General features: G+C 44.6%; 1 protein-coding gene across 1 annotated transcript in view; it reads right to left on the reverse strand.

The window, feature by feature from the left end:
* The window catches only part of ptprt (protein tyrosine phosphatase receptor type T), a 172,498-nt gene that overhangs the window by 138,450 nt on the left and 19,048 nt on the right, over window positions 1-15,000 (reverse strand). Inside the window, exons 3-4 of the mRNA XM_076268651.1 lie at window positions 8,350-8,618; window positions 123-204 (exon numbers count right to left, since the gene is read on the reverse strand). Coding sequence (XP_076124766.1) covers window positions 123-204; window positions 8,350-8,618 — 351 coding nt within the window. The remainder of the gene's footprint in view (window positions 1-122; window positions 205-8,349; window positions 8,619-15,000) is intronic.

The raw sequence follows: 15,000 nt of genomic DNA on the forward strand, positions 1-15,000 counted from the left end.
TACTTTATATATTTATTTATTTGTTTTTATTTGTTGACTGACACGCCAGGAGTGGCGGAGCAACTGCTTGGGTGAGTGAGAAAGGCAGGAGTCATGTCACGGGCAAGGGGGTGGTCACTCACGGCAGGGGTGGGCTAGCACTCGCACTTCATCCACCGCCAGGTATCCAGGATGGCCCTGCACTGACACCGCCTCGAATATCACCTGAGAGAGAGAGAGGGCGGGGGGGGGGACGGAGAGGAAAGGAGAGATGGAGAGAGAAAGAGGAGAGAGAGGGGATGTGGGGATAGAGAACGGGAGGGATGGATTATGGGAGGGAGAGAAAGAAAAAAAAGCGATATTTGAAACCGGTATTTGCGTAAACACCTTGTCTGACCTCGTGTCCACAGGTTTTGTCTCTCTGCAGTGGAGGCACCTGTTTGGACGTGGCTAATGTGATTAGAGAATTTGATCACTTCCCCATGAAATTCACTTATCTCTGATTCTTCTCATCCCTGCCCTCACAAAGTGCTCACCCATACACACACGGTCGGAGAACACACTCTTCCTGTTGATTTTTTATCTCTCTTACACACACACACACACACACACACACACACACACACAAACAATACACAATACACAGACATCAAGGGACGTGGAGTTGGCTGCGTTTAGATCTGCGAGGATCAAGACAGCCAGTTAGCGTTGCCAGAGTGCATATTAATGTTTGCTGACTCACTGCGTAAACAGAAGGTTGTCGTGGGGAGGAAAGCCACTCTTCACTTTGGGGGGAGCAGATCGTAATTAAAGGTTGTGCAAGGTCCCATTAAATTGTCCTCAGTTTACACACACATAAAGACACAAACACACACACTTTCTCTCTCTCTCACACACACACACACACACACCTCACAGTCCCATGCAGTGCACAGATACTGTAAACACACACACACATGGCAGACTGGCATGACTGCTTGCCACTGAGGATGTGCCATGTGGTAGGGACATGTGCGTCCCCGAGTGTGCCATGCCGTGGGATGCCAACCTGGGCCCAGAGTGCCTGGGCACACGAGGGGCAAGGGGAGGGGCATGCCCGGGGTGACCTTCACCCCCCCTCTGGCCTCTGCTTCATCGACATCTGCGCATGGCGGCCCCCGCTCTGACAGTTACCGTGACGGCAGAACGCTTCTGGTGCATGTAGACCAACAGAACGGAGTAACCACATCCAGAAGCACACTCAGACACGAGGAGTGTTAAATATTCATCGGAACCTAGAGTGTACTTACCACATGGGCATGTTCGGTTGTGTTAAACATATAGCTTCCCAGAGGCTATTGGCGAACCGCTACTAGCACCTAATTCACTTTCAGTTAAGCTCAGCTCATTAATGTATGTTTACTTTTGCGTGATTTCATTCATTTAAGTGTAACTTAATTTTATATACCTTGCCAGGAAAGCAAATATTTCATATATTTCATAAACCCAAAGAAATCACACTGAGACACGCACATGGATTACAGATTACCTACTGAGGCATTTATATTGGTGCTGTTTTGGTTTGCTATTTCCCTTCCAACTGATGTGAAGTGCGCTGCAGGTATATGCAGTACAAATAATAATCCTCCTTGCCTCAGCCAACCTCTCTCTCTCTCTCTCTCTCTCTCTTTCTCTCTCCCTCCCTCTCTCTCTGTCCCTCTCTTCCTTTGTCTAAAAATGAAATGACCCTCTACTCCCCAGGTGTTAGTTAGACAGAGAGCCATGAAGGGTTGATTGGTTTAAAAATCAAAGGGAGGCAAAGACATCAAAGAGCATGGTTATGTTCAACAGGGGCTTTGACTTTCCCGCAAAATCACCACCTTGCCACTTCCCCCGTCGGCATTCGGCGTGAGCACTTGACAGCCTAGCCGGCTCGTAATAACGGTGTGACAGCGGCAAACGTGAGTGCCGCACTGCCGTCATTATTGTGATTATCAGCAAGTAGTGCCAAGGGCTGCACTGAACTGACATGCCATTTGGACAGTGGTGATGATTCACACACCGACAACTACGAGAAGAATGGTGGTGATAGTGAACCCCTTTTGGAAAAAAAATGGCCATCAGATGTGCGAGGTAGGGATGTCCCGACTGATATTTGGATCGGATCGGCCGCCGATATTAGCAAAAAATGCATATCGGCCTGCACAGGAAAATCCCGATCCGGACTCCCGATCCAGTTTGTTTTCAAAACTCCGGTCCGTGTTATCCAGCACACCGATGTAGGTAATCCATTCCAGTTTCCAGCTAACAACTAAGTGCACCTAGGCCTACAACTCTACACATCCAAAAGGGTAGAAGCTTCCAGTAGGCTATCATAACTTTTTTACCGTTTAGTCTGTGCATCGGCGCAGCCTACGACGATGTGAATTGTGTGACAGCTGTTGTCGCGGTAAACTTGTCTCTTAATCGTGTAGATAGGCCTACTTGCTATGTTGCTTGATTTTCTGTAATAAATGCAGCCTGTAGCCTAGGTTACTTCAGCAAACCCAGGCCAGTTGTGGCATCAGTTTCGCTTTTAAAACGCAACAGTGAGAGGCTTTTAAGCGCAGTCTCACTTACCATTGATGAGCACAGGAGCAGGCTGACACCTGAGCATGTTCAAATGATCACCTTTGTGAAGAAGAATCTCCCCATCATGCTTAGACTGCAGCCAGGGCAAACAGTAGAAATTGAAGGGAGTATGGAGATGGAGCAGTAAAGTGTGGAGGAGATAGCAATACTGTAGAACAGCGGTCCCCAACCACCGGGCCGCAGGACATTCCTAACCGGGCCGTAGCCTGCGACACGAGTTTTAAAAAAAAAAATGCATGCAAACTAAACTAAATTTAATTCGCAATAATGTCACGTTTTTACATGGCATAGGCCTATATGCAGTTGTTTGATTGCACGCATGTTTGCATTTTACAAGGTCTATTTTCTTACGTCTGTCTGTCCCGCCTTCAACACTTTTACATACAGTATTGCCTTCAGCGCTTCGCAGCCTCCGGTCAGCTCACTTCATTTGATCAGTTCTTGGCGAACGGTAGTGTCACACGAGGTTAGCTAAACTGCTAGAATGAGCAACAAAAAACAAGCATCTTGTCGCCATTAGCTGCACATTTTAGTGATGAGGACTGGGTGTCAAAACTCGCTTACCTGTGTGACATATTCGGCTTGCTTAATGACCTCAACCTGTCACTCCAGGGGAGAATGACGACTGTCTTTAAACTGGCAGATAAAGTCGCTGCATTTAAAGCCAAGCTTGATTTGTGGGGACGACGAGTGGACCGGGGTGTATTTGATATGTTCCAAACAGTAGTGGGGGTTTTGGGAGAGAGGCAGGGCCCTTTCTCTCGCAGCTGGTGCGCGATCACCTTGTTGCGCTTTCAAATGACTTTGAGCGTTAATTCCCATCCTCCAAAGATCCACGGCAAACCAATGAGTGGGTCCGCAACCCATTTGTCAATATCCCGAATAGTCCTAACTTGTCAGCGCAGGAGGAAGAGCAGTTGATCGAAATTGCAAATGACGGTGGTCTTAAGAGTGTGTATAAAGAAACCTCTCTGGCGGGTTTTTGGATCAAAACCAAAGCAGAATATCCCGAGATAGCCGTAAAAGCGCTGAAAACGTTTCCCACCACGTATCTATGCGAGGCAGGGTTTTCGGCAATGACTGCAACTAAGACCAAATTGCGCAATCGACTGGACATTTCAAACACACTGAGGGTGTCAATGTCTTCCATCACCCCCAGATGGAAGCTTTTTGTTGCAGGGAAACAAGCAGGGCTCCCATTGATTATATTCGTAATGCACGTTTAGTTCCCATGTTTTGTTCCCATATTTTGTTAAGCATGTTCACACTTATAGATGTAGCTTCAAGTTGTTCAATATTCATAGTTCATATTGTTCAATTTTCACATCTTAAAGTTCACGTTATTCACAAGAGATCGTTACCTTCACTGTTCATACATAACTGGAGCTAGTTCTTTTCAAGTAATGCATGCACAACACATATGGAACATGGACAAACCCCCCCCCCCCACCGCCGCTCCGTGAAAAAAAAATAGGAATCAAACCGGTCCATGGTACATAAAAGGTTGGGGACCCCTGCTGTAGAAGGCTTGACAGTTATTTGGGTTGTTATGTGAATATCTCCAGAACCGTAGGGCCTAGGAGGTCCACCTTTTTTTTGTATGTTTATTTTGTTGGTCTTAAGGGGGCATGTCAACCCATCCCATTACCACTTATTTCATGTATAGCGCCACCTAGTTAAAAATTAAAAAGCAAAAAATTAGGTGTTTTCATCACAATATCTCTGGCTGACATGGTCAAAACTGCACGAAATTGAAAATGTAGGATCATTATGACACCCTCCGAATGCATGCCAAGTTTTGTGAACTTTCATTCATGGGGGGCCTTACAATAAAATTATTTATGTGTACATTTAGTGACCGTACACCAACAAGAATTCCCGGGACACTGAAAGACCGGGGTACACGAAACTTGGTGGGCATGTAACCCCACATGGATAGCATGGAACCATCGTTTTTCGTTTTGATCTGTAGCCCCCCCGCTGTACTGAACCCCCGAAAGTAGGGTAGGGCAGACACAGTTTTCTGTGAATATCTTGAGAACCGTAGGGCCTAGGATGACCATTTTTTTCCGTATGTTTGCCTCCAGGGGTCATGTTAACCCATTCCATGTGCACACATGTGCATAAACAGATACACACGCACACACATACATTCACAGTAATCATACGTATGACACATACTCACACAGTAGACATATGTACGCATGCATGCACATGCACAAACACACATACGCAGGCAAACACACAAGCACTCACACAGTAGACATATGTACGCATGCATGCACATGCACAAACACACATACGCAGGCAAACACACAAGCACGCACACACACACACACACACACACACCCACACACATAAACATAAATGTGTACACGCACACATGCACACAATTCAAGAATTTCTCAGAATTATGAACAGGCAAGGTGGGGGTGGGGTTGTATAAAATGAATTTTACATGTGAAATCTATGAACTAATGATGTTTTGGTACTTGTTGTCTAGCAGATACCAGTGAGAATTGAGTGTGGATATTGCAATTTAGTGAGACAGTTAGAATCATATAGGCCTTTCAGCGTGATTTATTTTTGTGGAAAAAATGTGCTGGACTAGGCGGCGGTCATATTTTGTATCGCTCTGCGGTACATTTAGTTTGACTATTTTCTACTCAGGTTTTGTGTGTGTTGCTTTTATATATAATTTTATATTGTTTACAATATTGTTTACACTGGTGGCTTTTTTAAGCCTTGGTTTACACTGGAGCACTGATGCCAATTCAGTTTGTGTGGTTAATTGACTATTTATTTTCTACTCAGCTTTTCTGTGTGTTTTGCTTTTTTTATACAGTTTACAATATTGTTTGCACTGATGGCTTTTTAAGTCTTGGTTTACACTCTTGTTCAAGAGCAGAGCACTGATGTCAATTCAGTTTGTGTGGTTAATTGACTATTTATTATTTTGTGTTTATTTAACCCTGTTAAGAATAAACAGGTCAGCTTCTCATTACCAACCATTGTGGATTATTCAAACTAACCTAATTAAGTTGGGTAGTTGTTCTTAAGAGTAAAACCCTTTTCAACCTGAGTATAACAACAAAATAAGTAAATATCTTTAATCTTTAATACATGCTTGGATCGGCCGGTATCGGTATCGGCCGATGCAAGCTACAATATCGGTATCGGAAGTGAAAAAAGCTGGATCGGGACATCCCTAGTGCAAGGGTCAGTCCACAGCACCTAATTTGCACTCTCCTTCACTGGCTTTTACGGCTAGCCTCCATCTGTCATTATGGAGTTACATGGTCACCTCTTCCAAAGTAAACGTGTTCTCTTTTCAGGGAAGTTGTCTGTCATAACAGGCAAACTAAATCTGAGTAACAGCAGCCAAAAGGAACATCATATAGCTGGCCTCTGTGTGAGGCACTTTGGGGCAACCAGGAGGTTAAGCAGTCTTCAGGCTCCACAGTCGTCTGCGGTGCTAAAGCCTGAAAAATGTCACATCAAATTTCCATCCAGAAAATGAAGTCTAAGTGAGCTTGAAAGGAAGCTGTTCCAAACAGTTGTTGAAAGTTTGTTGTTTTTTTGACTGTGTGAGTGTTTTGCCACAGGTCCTAAGAAGAGCTTTAAGTGGATAAATAGAAACAACAAACAGCAGAATGGAATAGTGGAAAACTGCTGAATTTGATCCAGACATTTATTTGGTAAAATTGGGCACTTATCTGTCTATCTTGCCACCACCTCTATTCAAACCTCCTGCTCTAATCAAGCACACAGTGGGGCGCTCTCTGCCCTTTAATAGCCCACAGTCAGACTCTTCTGTAGACATCAAAACCTGATATTTAACAGCCAATTGATTAAGTTAAATTTAATTCCGTTCAGGAGGTTTTTTGTTCAATCTTTTTTTTTTTTGCAACCTATTGTTAAATGTTTTATAATAAAAGGCATGTGGTAGCCAGCTGTAGTGCTCTATGTGTCTGTATGTGTTGAACACATACTTCTCTGCATAAGAGCAAATAATTGTATGAGATTAGTATTTGAGTAAGAGTTTATTTATCCGTTGAATGATATTGGAAAATATAATTTTGCTGATTGACACATTTTATAATTTCATCTGTTTTAAAAGGATTGTGAATGGAGACATATTAACATATGTTGAAAGTGAAACAGCAAGGGACTTGAGCATCAAGCTGTGTATATCTGAGAGTGTGAAAGACCCGGACACATTTTGATGAAGTATAAAACGAGGACTGAAATGATGTCTCAAAGGTTATTTGATGTGCACTTTTGATTTGCTGATTTTGATTGCGAGGATAATTGTACTTGGGTGACTAAAGCATTGGTCTGATGTCCATTCTGAGGGCTTGCCGACTGGAAATACTCATTTTGGCCCATTTAGGGCAAATTGGCTGAGAGCTGTGGTGCCGAAGGTTTCCTAGGAGTGTTGTGAAGCCCAAATGACGGCTCTAAGAAAATTAGAGGTCTGCTTGGATTCTGGCACCAAACCTCATTACCATTTTAATGCCATGGTTCTCTTGAAAAGTGTGTTCACTAAGTGAAAAACAGCAGCAAGCACATATCTGGAAATAGACAGTCCTCTCAGAGTGGGAGAATTGTAATATTTATGTGTTAATGTTACATGTGTTTTAACATGCTGGTGTCACAGGTGAAAGTGATGTTTTATAACTATGTCTCCCCTCTACCATGTAGTTTGACAGTTTCGAGTATTTTTCATGCCATATATAATTTTGTTGATCCTTCACGTTGGCATTCACTCTGTAAAAGCCAACATATAATAATGATTCAAACATGGCTAGCGCTGAAGATTATTATTTTTGTGCGACATATGATAAACAGCTTCATTTGACAGATCTTGTGTATGTTTACTTATTGAGTACCGTGCAGTAACATCTTGGGGCATCTAAATTCATGCAGAGACATCCAGCCTCAGCCATCTTATCTGCCTTCTTCCTGTCTCACTAGCGTAACAAAATGACTGTCCTCAACCACTAGTATGCCTATACTGCATGACCCATTGTTTATTATCGCTGTAGAGAATTGCTGATGGACAGAAAACAGGTCGGACTAATTGCCTGTCCTCCGCCTAATTCAATAACACTGCAAACGATGCGTCTTGGCCAGGTTGTGTATGAACACTCTGGCTCCAAATACGCATTAAATGATAAAATGATTTTTATCACTTGATGTCAAGGACAGCCGCTGCTAGCCGCTGCTATATTCAACTGTCAACTGTTCACACAAAGGCATTTACATACAATGTTCTAACACTTGCATGTATTTATTGAAGTCATGAAATATCTCCTATCTGTTGGACCACATGTAATGTTGTAAACACTGTCATATTGAAATATTAAACAACTGGCTTGTTTTACCACTCTGAATAGTTTCCAATACATACACTACCGGTCAAAAGTAAAGACTATTTTTTTCCGTCTTATGCACTAGATTGTTTTGACTTGAGCGTGCCACATATTCCAAGGAAAAATACATTTGAATAGATGAATCAAGGTTGTAACCTTGTCTGAACATAAATGCCACTGAGTTGGCAGTAATTGATCCACAGTCGGTCACTGAGCTGACCTTTTATACTGAATAATAACTCGCATATTCGGGAACATTCAGTATCTGTTCATGTCACATTATCCGTGCTTTGTGGTTGTTGTGGATAAACACAAGGCGTAACAGGTCAATTGTCTCATTATCTCATGACATGGCTGCGAGCCTAACAACGCAGGAGGTGCGTACCTGGTAGGAGTTGGGCCAGAAGGTGCTGATGGCCAGCTCCGCCTTCACCCAGCCCTCGGTCACCGTGGATGCGTTCCACACAGGGTTGCCTTGGGAACCACCATCCACCTTGATGTACACATTGAGGGATCCAGGGCTGGAGCCGTCACGGCTGGACAGGGAGTAGTGGAAGTCAATGCAGTGAGTGTCGTTTTCCTTGAGTGTCGGGAGGAGTAGGTGGGCCTTCTGTCCCGAGGCACGTCCAGAGGCATTGACCACCATGAAGGACCCTACAGAGTCGTGGAGGAAGGGAGATGGAGAGAGAGAGAGAAGTTGTTAGCAAGAGTCTCCTTAAGCTGCATGTACTCTAGACTAGAGGCAGCACAATTCCAACTGCAGGTGTTACATTAAAACTTCTAGAATTTACTACAGGAGTTTTACTCATCAGCTTCTACTTGTAAAAACTATACAGTGGGCGTACCCTTCCAGAGCCAGTGTGCCTATTGGAGGCAAGTAAAATATATAAAGGGCAAAATGTAAAGCTGTTTCTGCCGACAGTTTTACCTCCTCTTTATTTAAATTTTATGAGGCAATATGTAGTTTTATGGCTTCACTTGAGGGAAGGCCACAACCCATTACAGCTGACAGTTTAACATCAATGTATGAGGAGAGGCAACGGGATAACCCGAAAAAAGGACAACTTTTCGTCTGAATTCTGACAACCCATCCTGAGAGAATAGCAATTAGCCGATTATCTGTAGCAATTACATGAACGGTCTCAGGGCGCCACTTTAATTGAAATTGCAGTCATTTATTAAGGTCTCCATAATTATCTTGCCAACGACTACTATTTCATCTATCTAATCCACACGGATGACCCACTGTTTTGCGCGCTGGTGTCAAGTGTTCCTCTTACCCTCAATTCATTGATTTAACCGACCACTCCCAGGCTGTCTCTTAGCGCTCTAATGAAATCTGCTTCCCAACAGGTAATCGCATCGTGAGCGGGAAAGGTTAGAATGACGACGGCCTCCTTTCAGGCCGAATCTCGCCCGCCATCTCTGATTCCCTGATGATGGATCATGGTCCCTAACCCCACGCGAAGACACAGGGCGGAATGCAGATAGCACGCGATTCATCACCGAAATTATTTGAAGCACATCAATAGGTCAGAGACGAAGAAGATATCAATCTTCCCAACCTTGGAGCTCGGATGAGGCCAATCAATTCAGAGTAGTGATCCAATCTAGCGCAGCATCTAACCAGGCCACCCCGGCACCCAGTGAACAGGGGCTGATTAAATTTCTTATTCACACCAGCCACTTCAGTTTTACATCAGGCATTCGCGTGGACGCCCATCACCCCCTACCATCAATGATTGCCAATAACTGTGCCATACACAGCAGGGGTGCCTCAGAACCTGATGTAACTCACACATGCAGGCAAACTGGGTAGCCTGTGTGGAGCCCTCACACACTACCTCCACTGCATATCCATTACATGGCCTCACCTATATCCCAATGAGTGAGAACGGCCGTGACAGCTCCTCAGTGGCAGGAGCCAAACACACACACTTTTAACTGATTGCAGTTCAGAGCCCAATATGCAGTATGCATACACATTAAGAAATGGAAATATGCATTTCAGAAAAGAAAAAAAACATTGATAAATAATGCACATTTCGTTTTTCTGAGATATTTACTTCAAATGTCAGTGTAAATAAATATGCATTCATCACACATAAATAATCATTCATCACACAGTACAACCAGAAACAGAAACACAACCAAAATATGTCACATTGATTTTGACTATGAAACTCTCTTTGAGGATTGACAACACATCAAGGCAGCATGCTGCTAGTACCATGCATCAAATTCACAGTTCTATAAACAATGAAAGCCAAATGCCCTGGGGATATTGTCCAGCTCAATCAAAAAGCACAATTACTGTGCTTACCTGATTTCTAATACTTTACAGAATATGAGTATTTGTAATTGTGTGCATTAACATTTACTGATTAATTGATTTATTAACAACACTGGGAAAAAACCTACACCAGGACTGCCAAAGCAAAACAAATGACAAAAGCATTCACTGAATAGGCGTCTTCTGCCTCCCATTTATCTCAATATAAACCCATAAGTGCCTCGTTTCTTTATTTGGTTTGGGAGCGCATAATAGTGCCTTGGAATGAAAATAGCTTTTTGAACGAAATAGAGACCCCACCAGTGACTTACTGGTGACTCAAAATCAATAGTAATACAAGCAGTTCTCAAACTTATCGAGCAGCCATACTGCCTGTGGAATCAACACAGGGCAATTTTACTGTATTAATCCTATAGGTCCAATGGCTTCATACAGGTGCATCGACCAGCAAGCTACCAACAAGCAGTGAGATAACATTTTACACAATGATTTTTTCATCACTATGTGTAAAAACTTACTGTATGGACTGAAATTCCCAAAGTATTGCCATTACTGCCACTGCAATTCCTTACAAAGTTAATTATGTTATTGGTGGGAATTGTAGGCAATATTTTGCACAAAAAAGTGTTTATATTTCACCTTCAAGAGTTCACTGGCATTCATTTGCCAAATATCTCAAATGAAGTGTCTTACGTTATATATATTTTTTGCAAATCACAGATGTCTGCTTGGCAGTCATTTTCCATAGCAAAAAAGAAAAACTCTGTTAAGAGCAATTTGAAATGGATGTCACACAGCACAACCCCCCCCACCCCCACCCCCCATCATAATACCGTCTGCCTTATGACAAATAGCGAAAACTCTGCCAGTTGTCACTTTAATATGCAATTATGAAAGGGCCCTGCGCTGTGGCCCCACTCCTGCTAAGTCAGATAAAGTCAGGGTATTCCTCACCGCCTGCTCCCACACCATTTATCTGGGGGCAATAAAGCGCCTATTTACCTCCCGTGCCAGATGAGCGGGGTAATCTGGGGTGCTCTCTGGAGGCCTAACACACTGGAGGAGGGACAAAGAGAGTGAGGGACAGACAGGGGGGAGAGGGGGGGTATAGAGGAAGAGAGAGAGGAAGACAGTGAGAATAAAAGAGTGAGAGAAAACAACGTAGATAGAGAGTGAGAGAGTAAGGCAGAGAAAGAGAGAGACAGGAAGAGAGAGAGAGAGAGAGACAGGAAGAGAGAGAGATAGAGAGAGAGGGGGGAGAGATGGCATGAGAGAAGCTGAATCCCAGCATCTGTAAGTGGGAGGCAGAGGAGCCAAAGTCAGCTGCAGCCCCATCTCCTTGTGCTCCCGTGGAGCAGCTGCGAACCACTCTCGCCTCAGCCCTGACTAACCCCCTGCCCCCTGCCTGCAGATGGCGACACACAGACACACACACACACACACACACACACACACACACATCCAGAGAGAGGGAGAGAGATAAACACACACGTGCACAGAAATACACCTTCACACACACGCTCATACACACAGAAAGACACACCCACGCACACGGAAGGCAATCCCCTTCGCTTGTGCTTGTCGGGATGGGCTGCGGTCCCAGGAGTGTGGCTGTGAGGATCTGAGCTCTCTCTGCTGGGCAGCAGCCCATTTCACACATTTAAACACGGCAAAATTCCCAGAGCACCTCCCCCTCCTCCTCCTCCTCCTCCTCTTCGGCTCACCTCCGTGATGGCGGTGCGAGGCGGGCTGATGGCAGTGCCAGCGCCAGGCCCCATATGCTTCCTGCCCTGGATGTGTAATGGCCCTGCATGATTGGCCTCCACTGTGCGCCATGCCCTAATTATTGCGATGCAGCTTCATATGTGTCATCCCGCGTGCAGTTTCACAGCTTCCAAACACAAATTCCCTCTCTCTGTCTCTCTCTCTGTCTCTCTCTCTCTCTTTCTCTCTCTTTCTCTCTCTCTCTCTACTTGTATTTCTCTCTGTCTCTCTCTCCCTCACTCATTAATCTTTCATTATCCCTCTCTCTCTCCCTCTCTCTCGTCTCCATCTCCATCTCGTCTCCATATTTCTCTCTCTCTCCTTCTCTCTGCCTCCATATTTCTCTCTCTCCTTCTCTCTGCCTCCATATTTCTCTCTCTCTGTTTCTCCCCATCTTTCTATTTCACCTTCACTCATTAATCTCTCTCTATGTCACTATGGCTCACTCTCCATAGTTTGAGGACTGATCCAATAAATGAGTGTTAAACTCTCTCTCTCTCTCTCTCTCTCTCTCTCTCTCTCTCTCTCTCTCTCTCTCTCACCCCATCTCATGCCCTTCAGAGTGGTGAGAAGCACCAGAGTAATGTGTGGAGACTGGGGGGACTGGACCGCAGCGATGGTCGCGTGGCGCGGCAGCAGTGTTGGCCCTCACAGGCACGATGTGCGGGAATTCACAGTGGCCTTTTAAAAATCACGATAGCTCGTCTGTTTGACCTTTTCTCACTCGGTCTGGACTCGGTAATGCGGGCAGACGGCGGGCACAGAGAGCGAGAGAGGGAGAGAGAGAGAGAGCGAGAGAGAGAGAGAGAGAGAGAGAGAGAGAGAGGACTCAGACATTGGCGCTAATCTGATAAGTGGAAAATCAATAATTGAAGTGTCATTACTGAGGGGCACGAGGCGCCACCAGGCGAGTCTGCTCCAATGCAAAATGCCTCCATCTCTACAGTGATGGAGCGCAGCCTTGTCTGTGGTCAGCCACTCCAAAAAAAACCCTGTCCTGCTTTCTGAAATATTAATTGTTTTCTGTTTTCACGCTGCAGGATACTGGTTTTAAACATGGTCACTCTCGCACAAATGAAACATGCATTCCAGACTAATGAGGCTTACTCAGGGCTTAGAGGGATAATCAGTGACCAGTAGTCAGGGTAATGAAATTAACGAAAACAACAACGTCAAACACCGCTTTAGGCTAACAATTTGCCGATAAACGTGTTTTGTATGTGTGATTTAAAAACTGAAAAGAAATATAGGCAATATGGAGAGCGCCTCTCGCACTATACATTAGTAGAGATTCTAAATAGGAGCCACTATTTACTAACACAATAGCCAAGCAAATAAACAAATAAATAAATAAATAAATATGAAATAAATATTTTGCAAACATCCCACAAATGAGAATTGCCTTGAAAGGAATGCACTTTCTATCTCTCTCTCTCTCTCTCTCTCTCTCTCTCTCTCTCTCTCTCACTGTTAAAAGGAACAAAGGATGGCCTTTATCATTTCAACTATGAAGTCTCCCTCGGTGGCCAAGAGTTCCAGTCACAGCCAGGTTGTTTAAAACCTGAACAGAATCAGCCTGTTTATGATTAGCATGTGAAAGAGAAGGGACGCTGCAGATGCCGCCGTGCTCAGCCAATCAAAAGCAGCCCAAATCGCCAGGGAAGATCACAGGCAGCACTAATGAGAGGCAGAAGGCGAAGACCGAGAGACAGAAGCTAATAACTCTATTGGGTGTAGCATAAACAGGATTTCACCGCTACGTCTGATATGGGAACCTCAGCGCTTGAATCGAGTTTAGATAAAAGCTTCTGTCACAATAGGACTCAGACCGACTGAAAGTCACCTTCGATCCATTCTCGTCCCATTAAAAACAGAGTGAGGTCTGGCCAAATGAGTTACAGTGATTTCTATGGCTATTACCGCAAAAGAGAAAAGCTAAAGTGTTGGTAACTCTTTCATGTGGTCGAATCGCAGAAATTGATATCCCTGATTATATTGAGTCCAGGCCAGTTCTATTGAAGTTTGAGGTGATTATGGTATGGTGTAAGTGGGTTTCTATTACGGACAAAGGGAGTCTGATGCCAAAGCCTCTTTCTGGGCTTTACATTACATTAGTTCATCCATCAACAAGATGAGGCCATTTTGACTGAGGCAATCATGTGCATCAAAGTTGCCCAATGAAATGCCAGCCTTCAGATATTCCACGCACTGGATGATAGTGGCCACTCACAAAATGCATCTGGTCAAACCTCATCAAAGGCGTCACAGAATTTCAGTGAACAGCTGAGCCAAAAGGTTATTCTAGGGCAATGGAGTCAGAGTAGGAGAAAAGGAGAGTGAGGGAGAGAGAGAGGGAGAGTGAGGGAGAGAGAGAGTCAATTCCAACCAACACCGTGCTCTATTCCCTATAAACAGTTGGTTATTTGTATACTGAGTAGGAAGATAAATACTATACTGCCACACTCTTTCACAGGTCTATTTCGGCTAAATTTGCAGCCAGTCTCCCAATAAATCAGCTTTGGCGTGCCGACCTGCGGGGTGGGGGGGCAGTGTGCATTTTAACGGGATCGCAGACAGCACAAGGAGTAGATAAACAAGACGAATTCCAGGGGCAGGAAAACGGATAGCCGCACTGGTGGAGGCCACGGGGACGACTGAGAGCTTGTCAACCCAGGAGCGATGAAGGGAGCTGGGCCCTCTTAACCCCACCCGTCTGCCCCAGTATGGGTGGAGGGTTAGAGGGGGTGGTGGATGGGGCGCTTCCCCCTCGGAGGTGGTTCTAGTAGGTTCTAGTAACCTCCACACTACCATGTCTGAGTTGCTGATAAGCATGGCAGATAATCCCCCACACCACTCGCAGTTTGGACACGGTCCATTTCGGGGGAAAGAAGACGTGGCACAACAGAGTCAGTCGTGAAAATCCAGTCGCACTGACCATGTCATTTTCCTAGTAGTGATGTGTGTGCACTTAAAGACTTT

Source organism: Alosa pseudoharengus, unplaced genomic scaffold (genome assembly GCF_046254945.1).
Source record: "Alosa pseudoharengus isolate Yale_2024_CS ecotype anadromous, Long Island Sound unplaced genomic scaffold, YU_APseudo_1.1 YU_APseudo_1.1_scf_5, whole genome shotgun sequence".
NCBI classification, from domain to species: domain Eukaryota; kingdom Metazoa; phylum Chordata; class Actinopteri; order Clupeiformes; family Clupeidae; genus Alosa; species Alosa pseudoharengus.